This window comes from Salminus brasiliensis, chromosome 4, assembly GCF_030463535.1.
Source record: "Salminus brasiliensis chromosome 4, fSalBra1.hap2, whole genome shotgun sequence".
Lineage (NCBI taxonomy): Eukaryota > Metazoa > Chordata > Actinopteri > Characiformes > Bryconidae > Salminus > Salminus brasiliensis.
In genome coordinates, this window is record NC_132881.1 from 35,024,196 (window position 1) to 35,036,507 (window position 12,312).

The 12,312-nt window shown below is 40.7% G+C and overlaps 1 protein-coding gene across 2 annotated transcripts in view; it reads left to right on the forward strand.

Annotated features, from left to right (window-relative positions):
• The window catches only part of vcla (vinculin a), a 52,922-nt gene that overhangs the window by 10,453 nt on the left and 30,157 nt on the right, over positions 1–12,312 (forward strand). For both annotated transcript variants that reach the window (XM_072678177.1, XM_072678175.1), the window contains exon 2: positions 7,148–7,218. In XM_072678177.1, the coding sequence (XP_072534278.1) occupies positions 7,148–7,218 (71 nt within the window). The remainder of the gene's footprint in view (positions 1–7,147; positions 7,219–12,312) is intronic.

Below are 12,312 nucleotides of genomic sequence, written 5' to 3' on the forward strand. Positions count from 1 at the left end.
AGTTATTTAATATAGTTATTTATTTATAGTATTTAAAACTTAATATTCTTTATTTTAAAAGGAAGCAGAGATAGTTTTTGGCATATACAAGAAAAAAGAACACTACCCTAATATTTAATGAAGCTGCCAGAATAATAAAAAATATTACTGTGATGCAAATGTTTGGTCATACCACCCAGCACTGCATAACCTTGTCACCCATGCCTAGTGTAAAGGAATGATGCCACTGAAATGCAACCACCGTCCAATCACAATCTTTTCTCGAACGCAGTCGTAATCATTCTCGGAAGCTCCAGAAGAAAGTTGCCCATAAATGCTGATCAGATTATTACATTCATGACCCCTGGTTCAGCACAGGACATCCTCTGCACTGTGTTGTGTGTGCTCAGGGACTTATGTGCACTTGAGAGGGCTTTGCTGCAGTGAAAACAAATCTCTTCACGAATGGGTGCTCATGGTCTTCAGCACTGATTATCTGCTTATTCACTATCAGAGCAGGTGGCAGAGCATGTGTCAAAATGTTTAGTGTGGTCTGAAAACAAGGCAAGTGACTGACACAAGACCATTACCACTTTCAAGGGTAGTGGTCTTGTGACATCTGACCTCAGGCTAGAAATATGAGTGGACATATGAGTGAACTTTGTTAGGCCATTTGACGTTTTACAGGCTGATTAGTGTTAATAGACTGACTCACATTCACCTGCACTTTCAGCAGTAGTACAGTAGTACAGTTTTTTTCAGTATCTGTCAGTATCTACAGTTTACAGTATCTACAGCTCATCATCAGTGCCAGAACCAGCGCTCTATTTGGAGCATTTAAGTGTCTGACATATAAATACAGCTGACCTGCCAAATGGCACAAACAGAGATGGTGTGTGTAAAACATGGGCTGGTGGTCCTGTCAGCGTGCCAGTCCTGCTTTTAAACAGGAGACCCATGGGAGTGAACATCTGCTCCGCTCATTACCACTCAGAGCCTCGCAAACACACACATGTTCACTGTAAGGGGATCAATCAGCAGGAAGAGAATAAGAGTCATCACCAGTGTGATTGCTTGATCATCATTTGCTTGTTTGTCTTCTCTGCTGCAGGGCTGTTTGGCCTTTTGTAATGCATGCTAACACTGTGTAGAGGTTTAGTGCTTTGTGTGTTTTGCAGTATTTGGGCACATTTTACCAACACTGCAAAGCATTCCATAGTTAAATGCCTGTTTTTTTCTTCATGGATAGATCCCTGTGTGTTCCCTGTGATGGCTTTAGGAATAGGTCCGGCTAAAGTGACAGAGGTTCCTAGTTATCTCCATGCTAACAGATCGAGGGTACGATGGGCTAAGAATAGCTGCCCGGAATGTGGTCGCTGGGTCCAGTGTCTCTGGGGATGGGTAAGGTGGAGGCCCCCTAAGCAGGGCCTTCCTGGGTTCCACTGCATTAGAATACTGCAGATGGGTGGAGAATAGTGGTGCACGATATGGACAAAATACCAGATTGCATTTCTGCTGCTAAATATTGTGGTAGCAAAATGTCATGCCGTCAAAAGCTTATCAGTGAACTGTTTTTTTTTAAATCAGGTAACAACCCTCCTGTATTATTGAAATACTGACAATAAAATCATCCAGTGATGTTATATTGGTTCATTTGCATGTTGCAAAGTGAAACACACTGTAGTAACAATGCAAAATGTTGCTTCCATGTTGCAGGCTGAATAATGCGGAGTCAGGGGGTAGTATGTTTTTAAGGGGACAGTACATCAGCACATTTGGTCTACTGCTCTAAAGTAGGGGTGGACAATATGAGAACACTGACCAACTGCACCTTTCGTTACAGAGAGTGTAATTAGTCCTGGTTGGATGATTCAAAAAATTAATAAAAAGCACTAAGTATAGGAGAGTATTTGGAAAGCTGTTTTTGGATCTGCAGCTACTGATGAATTTTGTATGAAAAATATTGTGACGGATGGCATCTATTGTGATAATGTCTTTAAATATCATGATATAACATTTTAAGAATCATTTTTGTAAATGAGATTAGTGTAAAGAACAAGCTTAAAAAAAACTCCACTTGATAGAAAAATGCCAAATCTGAAGGATCCCACAAAGCCTACTACAAGCCTTCAGAGACATAAAGGTCGAGAAACACAGCCTTCCTCAGCTACTTCCAAGTTCAAGTATTTTCAGTCTTCACTGTTGAAGAATGAAAATACACTGAAAAATAGTGGAAACAGCTGAGCTGTGAGTGGGGATGTTTTAACCAGAGCACCATCTGGTGTCCTTAAGGCGCCATTAGCGGACATTATTTCCAGCCAGTGTCAGTATGGCCGTTCTCAGAAGGTTAATAAATAAGAGTTTAGAGCCTGCAGTGTGGAACTATTATGAAACTATCGCAGAAGTGTTTTTTTTTTTTTTTTTTTACCGGCAGGAGAAGTGCACTTGTTTCTTGGTTTTTAAACCAGCACCGAACAGCACATTCAGAACCAAGGGGTGGCTAAAAAACAGTTATTTCACATCAGTAGTCAACAAACCAATCAGTCTAGAGCGTGTACCACTACACACAAACGCGCAAAGTGACTTGACCGCAGTGTTTTAAAGGAAGTGGGAGCTGAATCAGTGTATTATAGAAACTGTTACTGAACAAAGTTACAGTATTAATCAGCAGCACATCTGAATACAAACACAAAGATCGGCTCTGTGTCGGCTGATATTTAACATCGATTTATTTAACTCGATTTATTTATGATATATAACTCGATCGGATCAGGGTAAGGGGCCGAATAATCTGATCAAGGCATCCCTAGGTATGAGCCTAGAGTTTGTAAGAAAATGTATTAAAAAGTATCTTTTAATTGAATGTTAATAAATGTAAGTGGTGGCATTTCAGAATAGTCTGCTCAGACGGTCTCGAATGTGTATGACTGAGCACTGAAGAGGAGTCTTCGTATATCAGTGATACTAAGGTCTCTCAACCTCAACTGCAGCCTCACTTTGAGACATGACTTCAGCCGTTAGGTGGGTATGGTGTTACAAAGAAGACCTGCAGATACAGATGAAATGAGTGTTGAGTGCTAAATGCTGAAATTTGTCAGAAAACACACACACACCTCTCCAGCATTCTGGTTCTTCCTGATCTTACACTATTTAACTGGAATAAGAGCTGGAGTTGTGTTTATTTGAGCTGGTCACATCCAGTTGACTGACACCCGAGCTGAATGATCTCGTCAAGGCTTTGCTGATACTGTGGAGTGTCTGTGCCAAGCCAGTGGAGCTGCATTCCTTTTTGTGTTGAGCTGTACTGCTGTTTGGGTTGGCCTCTGTCCACCTCCATTCACTCACCAGCACTTTGTGTGTGTGTGCCCTGATTGGCATGCTCCCTGGTATAGGGGCCTACCTGACCTCCATTAGCCTAGTTAAGCCTAGCTGGACTTATATTATAAGGTTATTTACACTGATCAGACATAACATTAAACCCACTGACAAGTGACGTGGATAACACTTCTCTGGCAAGGGGTGGATATATTAGACAGTGAGTGAACAGTCAGGTCTTGAAGTTGATGTGTTGGGAGAAGAAAAAATGGGTGTAGGGATGTGTAGGGATCTGGGCCACTTTGACAAGGGCCAAGTTGTGATGGCTGGACATCTGGGTCAGAGCATCTCCAAAACAATCAGACAGGTCTTCTGGGGTATTTCAGGTATGCAGTGGTCAATACCTAACAAAAGTCTTCCATGGAAGGTCAACCTGTGTGCTAGTGTCAGGGTCATGCGCACTCAAGGCTCATTGATGTGATCCACATCAGCATATCTTCAGAGGTCTTGTGAAGTCCATTCGTAGCTGGATCAGATTTATTCTGGGCGGCACATTAGGGATCTGCACTCTTAAAAAAAAAAGAAATTTGAGTGATGCCAGAAAACCCAAAAAATGATTCCTTAAAGAACCTTATATTGCTCAAAGAACCCTTTGTAGCACCTTCATTTTGAAGAGTCATCATTGTATATGTTCTCTTTAGCCTTTCATGTGCTAAATCTCTTGGTCACATGCCAGTGCAATGGCCCTGTCTTCTCTGTTTAATTGGATTCCTGTTCCTCTACTACTCTGTGATTTGCTGAGGGTGGATGGTGACCTCTTGCTCTTCTAGCCTCTGGAGCTTGCAGAGTTTCAAAGTTTGCCTGCCTTCTGTAATTGACATGTGGAAAAGAGCAGATCAGTGGAGCGTCATGTGGTGCCTGTGCATCCCTTGGTCTAGCTCTTATACTGAGCCAGATAAAGTTAATGAGGGCCAATGTGATTTAATTCCAGTTCTCCTTGGCTATCAGGGTTGATCTACACTGTGTGCAGAATTATAATGCAAATGAGTATTTTGATCACATCATCCTTTTTATACATGTTGTCCTGCTCCAAGCTCTATAGGCTTGAAAGCCAACTACCAATCAAGTAAATCAGGTGATGTGCATCTCTGTAATGAGAAGGGGTGTGGTTTAATGACATCAACATCCTATATAAAGTGTGCTTAATTATTAGGCAACTTCCTTTCCTTTGGCAAAATGGATCAGAAGAGAGATTTGACAGACTCTGAAAAGTCCAAAAATTGTAAGATGTCTTGCAGAGGGATGCAGCAGTCTTGAAATTGCCAAACTTTTGAAGTGTGATCACCAAACAATCAAGCGTTTCATGGCAAATAGCCAACAGGGTCGCAAGAAACGTGTTAAGAAAAAGGCGCAAAATAACTGCCCATGAATTGAGGAAAATCAAGTGTGAAGCTGCCAAGATGTCATTTGCCACCAGTTTTGCCATATTTCAGAGCTGCAACATTACTGGAGTATCAAAAAGCACAAGGTGTGCGATACTCGGGGACATGGCCAAGGTAAGGAAGGCTGAAGTGACTCGAGTGACTCTTGATGGGCCAGATGGATGGACCCGAGGCTGGATCAGTAAAGGGCAGAGAGCTCCACTCCGACTCAGGCGCCAGCAAGGTGGAGGTGGGGTACTGGTATGGGCTGGTATCATCAAAGATAAACTTGTGGGACCTTTTTGGGTTGAGGATGGAGTGAAGCTCAACTCCCAGACCTATTGCCAGTTTCTGGAAGACACCTTCTTCAAGCAGTGGTACAGAAAGAAGTCGGTATTATTCAAGAAAAACATGATTTTCATGCAGGACAATGCTCCATCACATGCATCCAAATACTGCAAATGGCCAGTAAGGGTGAAAATGATGACATGGCCCCCTTGTTCACCTGATTTGAACCCCATAGAGAACCTGTGGTCCCTCATGAAATGTGAGATCTACAGGGAGGGAAAACAGTACACCTCTCTGAACAGTGTCTGGGAGGCAGTGGTGTCTGCTGCACGCAATGTTGATCGTAAACAGATCAAGCAACTGACAGAATCTATGGATGGAAGGCTTTTGAGTGTCATCGTAAAGAAAGGTGGCTATATTGATCACTGATTTGTTTTTAGTTTTGTTTTTGAATGTCAGAAATGTTTATTTCTAAATTTTGTTAAATTGGTTTACCTGGTGAAAAAAACAAGTGAGATGGGTATATATTTGTTTTTTATTAAGTTGCCTAATAATTCTGCACAGTAATAGTTACCTGCACAAACCGATATCCTCCTAAGATAGCCAAATCAAAAAAAAAAACACTCCAACTTCCAAAAATATTAAGCTTTGATATAAGTCTTTTGGGTTGATTGAGAACATAGTTGTTGTTGTTTAATAATAAAAAGAATCCTCTCAAATACAACTTACCTAATAATTCTGCACACACTGTATTGATTGTGTTCATTTTTTTTTTTTATACATTTACATGACGCTCTTATCCAAAGCAACTTACAAGGTTACTGGTATTACAGAGGTGGGCCAATGTAGCGTTAGGAGTCTTGCCCAAGGACTCTTATTGGTGTAGTGCAGCATAGTCACCCAGACCGGGAATCGAACCCCAGTCTCCCACATGGTAAGACTCACTGGCAGGTAGTGGTGTTATCTGTTGCGCCACACCAACTACATGATACCTTGATACAATGTGTTGAGACCACACTGCTGCTTTAGTACTGGCTCATAGTTACTTAGGGAAAAAATCCTGTTACACTACAGTATATTAATGTAGGGCTGCAAGCAAAATAGCACTGAAGACAGCACTAACTACATGTGTCTTAAAAAGAGAAATACCATTTACCTTCTACACAAAAACTGCACCTGGATACGATTTCTATAAGTTCAATGACCTAGAACACAAACAATACAGAGTAAAAAAGATTTTAATATGTTAATGTTATGAATTGTTTTGTTAAGGCTTGTGGTGTCTGATTTCTACTATGACAGGGACAATATCAGCACTGTCATGCAAAACGTTCTCCAGGAGAAGGAGAAAACCTTAAGCATTTCTATTGGTCTATTTATCATGACATTTTGACCTGATGGAAAGAACTACTACCCGAATCACATGATATCAAAAAGTGAAAAACTGCAAAAATTGAACTACACGTTTTTTGACTGACAGCGATGGTGTATTTGTGTGTGAGAATTATAGCAAAGATACTGTCATGCTCCATATCGTCATGCTCCAGTTATTTAAAAAAAGCTTTTTGCCCCAGAGATATTTAATAAATGGGAGCAGTAGCTACTAACTGCAGATGAACTGAGAGTCACTAGGCTTTGTTGATTGCCTGGTGGCTCTTGGCAGACTCCCAGACTCCCAGGCTGCAGCCATGGAACAAAGTTAGGCCCATCCATGAAGACACAGAACCTTATTGTCCACAGCCACTCCAAGCAACCCCATTAACAAGCAGTGTCCGTCTGCTTGAGGACTAAAGGTTTTCCACATGAGAGTGTTTAACCTAACTGTGCTGGAGGGCCCCAGATTGCCTTTACTACTGCAGCCTTGACCTGAATTCTTCATGTAAAAAACACAATTCTGCTGTCCACAAGCATTTCCTCTAGGAGTTTATGATACACATATTAATGATTCATTTATGATATGGACAAATTTTGGCTTTATGTTTTGGGCAAAGCAAAAACTGGTGAAAGCATAATTACTAAGTAATGCTGTAAGAAGACAAATGTGAGTAAAATTGAACATAGGGAATATAGTCAGAAAATGAAATTTGGTTTTTTGTTGTGTTTGTTTTTGGATTTAACTGAGGCTGTTTTCCTGGTGTACTCAGGTGGGGAGGGAGACGGTGCAGACCACAGAAGACCAGATTATGAAGAGAGACATGCCTCCGGCCTTCATTAAGTAAGCCCTGCGCTTCCTGCCTCCCTCCAGGGGCTCATCATGAGAACATACATCAAACCTAATCACATTCCCACACACACAAACACACACACACACTCACATACACACACTGCACGCCACTTTAAAAAGGAATGCCTGTTAATGAAGTTGACCAGGTGCTAGAAGGGTAAAAATGGTGATAAATTGCACATCATTTTGTATCTCATTAAATCTCAAGCTTGGTCAAGCGCGTTTTTCATTAGTTAGTTATTTGCATTATTTTATGCAGTAATTCTAAACATGTGGCATCTGTTATTCCTCTTTGGTGCATTTTAAACATGCCTATGTCAGTGATCACACGTAAACAGCTGACCCTGCACTTAAGGGTAAAGATGGGGCTGAATCAGATATAATTATCTTAGTATCTTAATATCAGTCTGATTGTTCAATAGTTTAACATCTTAAACTCAAGTCAACAGAACAGCTGGATCAGATCATGTTTTTTGGAGCATGGATTGAAACATTTTTCAAATCAGCAAAAAAAGAAAAAGAGATGTAAGACAGTAATTTTTAGTGAAGAAATAGTTTTGTGTGTAACTTATTAGGTATTAGTGACCTTTATTTAGCGACAGTCTGTTTGTTTATATTAGTGACTTTTATTTTAACACAGTCTGTTTGTTTCCATCTCTAATTTCATTTCCTAAATTTTGTATTATTGACTTCCCTGATGTTCCTGTAATCTACTGCTCTGGATGTTTTTTTTTTTTTTTTTATTAGCATTTTTTACTGATCAGAGTCATTAGGCCAGAAATCCAGTTTAATCTCAACAGCCATTTTCAGTCTTTTCATGGATGTACTGTTTGCAGTTTATAGATGCAAAGCAGTGGCCCACCTGAGGGCTGCAATCTATCTTCCACCCCAACGATGTCCACCATACATCTGGTGGTGCGAATGCACCAGACAATTCTAGGAGAGCAGTGCAGAGCCATTTTTCAGACGAGCTCGGAGTTCAGCATTTCATAACATCGAAAGCAACTTTAGATATGATCATGATTGGACCGTCTGTGCGAGAATCATGTGACTTGCGGCTTAATACATCGTTTTTTCCAAAAACCCCTTTTCCATCACTCTTTTTCCTTTTTCACATTTGTCTTTAAACCCTAACCCTAACTTTTCCAGTTTATTTCCATTTCAGGGGTAATTTATTTTTGTACATTTGGTGGATGAAAACCCTGCATATTAAATTATTTCATATAGTAGCTATTTGAATACCTTGCCTGAATTGAATTAGCTACAAAAATATCTTATGTGGCTTCTATGTTGGTGACTTAGAGTCAGGGAGAAAGCACCTGATATTCACATCACACAGTACATGAGTGTTCAAAATGTGCATCATGCCTCATCAGTCTACTCCCTGAACAGCCGGAGGTGATGTAGAAGTTGAGTAAGTTGTGTTACGGAGGTGTGTTGTCTCCTCTGGCCTGACTCCTGGCTGTCACAGCTGACTCATGCCCTGTGATGACGCCATGCTGCTGCTGCTAGAGGATGCTGCTTTAAGATGTTGCTGATGCATTATTGATAACCCAGGCTAGAATGAGAAACCATGCTGAAGCGTTCCCTGGAGTTCCTCCCTCCGTGAGGAATGGAGCTTGGGCAGCAGGCATAGCAGATTTGAGTGGTGTGAAGAGTAGCAGTTAGTGTTGAATATGTTGTAATGATGATGCAGGGTGTGTGTGTGTGTGTGTGTGTGTGTGTGTGTGTGTGTGTGTGTGTGTGTGTGTGTGTTTCTCACCATCTCTTTTCCTTCAGTCTTTCTCAGAACTCAAGCTGTTGCGTCTCTTTTATTTGTGTTTGCTCTGACTACAAAGGCAGTGTAACTGAATAGGAAATATGGGAGATATTCTATTCTGTTTTTCTCCCAATGGAAAAAGTAATGTTTGAAAAAGCCTCCAGTGCTGTGGTTCATTTCAGTTCAACCCCCCACCCGGGGGAATTCTTCACAGCACAAAGTTCTGTTCAATATTACATTCAGTATTTACATTATTTTGTCCTAAAAACCCATTCCCAGTGGTAATTACTGGGTCTATTAAACCATTACAAGCACACTTTAAGTGGTAGTTATGGCCACACACGACTCCATAATTACTTGGCTAGGATTCACTACAAACAGGGTGGATAATGGTTACTTTAATTGGCACTCTCTCAGACAAAAGGTGTTGGCAGTCCCAGACAGCAGTGCAAGTCTAAACGAACTAATCTGCATTATCGCAGGTATACCTTTTTTGAGGCACTGTTGGAGAACATTGTGCACAGTGCGCAGTTTTTGTTTTACATGAAAAGTATTGCAATGGTATGAATATTTTTATATTTTTAATCACACATAATTGTGGACAAATGTAACAGCTGAATAATGAAGAGAGGTTGGATTCATTGGAATTAGAAGGTTAATTATAAAAAAGGGATTCAGAATGTATTCAGTACATTTTCGCGGATTCAGAGGCTCAGCTAAATGGGATTGGGACAATAGTGTGTAGTGGGACAGGTCTTCTGTGTTACTGAAGCAGAATTGATGTGATGTGAGTAGAATCTTAGTGGTTTTTTAGAACGAAATAGAGTTTAAGTATTTTGTAAAAAAATAGTTTTTTTAGGAATACCGGTACCACTTTACATTGATGGTCCATTATAGATACCTTGTAGATGCTCACCTGACCTTCAACTAACATTCAACTGAACGCAACCAGTCCTCGTAGCCATGGCCTGTACCAGTGTTCACAGAAGGGAAGCTCAGAAGCGGCATGGGACGAAGCAAAAGCTGGCAATACGAGCAGGTATCTGTGTTAGGCTAAATGCTATTACCATCTCTTCTGCTGGCTCACTGCACACTGCAGGACAGGTTATCAGCACTATGCTATATGTAGCTATGGGATGCTACGTAGCATTGCTCTAAACAAGCCAATCAGAACAGAGCTCATCAAATTATTCAGGTCCCCACCATCAAAGGAAAATTGTGGCTAGAATTGATGATCACTGAAATAGTAGAAATAGTGCTGGACCAGTGTTATACTGAAGGAGGCCAGTGAGTCATAGCTTAGTCATAGCTTATTGGTTTCTGGTCTCCAGTCAGCTCATGAGCTACTGATAAGAGTGTCACAGACCATGCTTGCTGTGCCATGCTCTTTGGACTAATGTCAGGTTTATGGTTCTTCTCCTGCTGCTCTTCTCATCTTCCCTCAGATGAATATGCCTGTTATTTAGCAATCCGGTTTCAACCACTAACAGGGCTACAGATAAGCAATTCTTTTTGAATGCAGTTCACATATTGATGTTTTTTAAGCTGCATGATCACCAGCTAAATAAACATATAGGCCTCACTGCTCCTAAAATGAAAAGATTGCTCAGTGCACATGTTGTGAGACACCAGCATGCAGAAATAGGTTCCTCACTTCTCATGTATGTGTATCTGGACCCGACATGAAATGGCTGGGTATAAGGTTTCTCTTAAATGCAGCAGAAGGCCCATCGGGATTCGTAAATGCCCAGGCTGACACATTTGGCACCATAAACACAAGCTGGCTCCGAGCACATCAATCAGCACACACGTGGTTGGTGACAGGGAATGTGAACTTGTCTATATATAGACTGTGTGGTGCTCACTGATCCTCAGCTCAGATAGGGAGGTGCCTGAGTTAATGTGGACCTCCATCTCAAACACTGTGGTAAAGAGAGGCTTTCTCGTACACACGCGTCATCGTTCCACCCCTGGCCTTTCTGTGGGGTGAGCACGGGGGGGAGGCGGGCAAACTGAGACATGCTCCTTTATCTATTAATACATTACCACCTAAGTAAAATGATGCCACTCTGGCAACACTGAGGAAGCAGGAGAAAAATGCAATATTGCATTATAATAAAAAAAAAACTTGTAAAACACAAATTATATTTATTTCTAGATTTAAATATATGAAATATTTCTTTCAAATAATTTTAAAATATTAAATTAATATTTGCAAACAACCTTTTCAACATAATTCATCATAATTATCATTTGTGACTAGCATGACTTTGTAGAGTTTTTAGTTGATTTAATTTTATTCATTTTATTGTACGGTACATTTTTTAAATTATTATTTTCAGATTTTCTACATCATTTGAACACAGCAGCAGGGTTACAGTTTCCGTTGAAATTATTCAGCTCCCATTGTGAATTCTGTTTATTAGCAAAATGTACAAACTTTCAGCTGCAATAAACTCTTTGTGTGCAATAAACAGGCTGAAAGAAGAGCAATTTAGAAGAGAAGATCATTGCTAGAAAAAGGATACAAAAGGAAAGCAATGGTATTTAATGTTATCAGAAATACTCTGGTACTGCAGAGCAAGACAGATTTAGACTAGAATCAGGAAATCTTAAGAGAAAACCTGAAGCTTGGGCATCATTGGACCTTCCCACAGGGCAGTGAGCCCAAGCATACCTCAAAGACCACAAAGGCTTGGTTTCAGAAGAAGTCCTAGAAGATTCTGGAGTGGTCGTCACAGTCACCTGACTTGAACGCCATAGAAACGCCTTGGTGGGATTTAAAGAAGGTGGTTGCAGTACGCAAACCCAAGAATAGTACTGAACTGGAGGCCACTGATTAGACTAAGATTCCTCAGGAACGCTGCAAGAAGCTGCAGCAGGTCTGCACGTATGCAGCTATGCAGCAGGTCATAACAGCAAAAGGGAGCTTTACTAAGTTTGCCAAGAAGGGGTTAAATAATTCTGAGACTGCAGTCATCATTGAAAGTAACATTTTGTGTTGAGATATTTAAATTGGTCTTGTTTGGTTGTGGTTGGTGTGGCGCAACAGATAACACCACTACCTACCGTTACCGTACCATGTGGGAGGCTGGGGTTCGATTCCCAGTCTGGGTGACTATGCTGCGCTACACCAATAGGAGTCCTTGGGCAAGATTCCTAACACTATATTGGTCCACCTGTGTAATATGAGTAACCTTGTAAGTCGCTCTGGATAAGAGCGTCAGCTAAATGGCATAAATGTAATGTTTGATTGGTTTATTGCAAACAACTGAAAGTTTGCAGATTTTGCTAATAAAGTTAATTTGGAATACAGGTTAAATTAT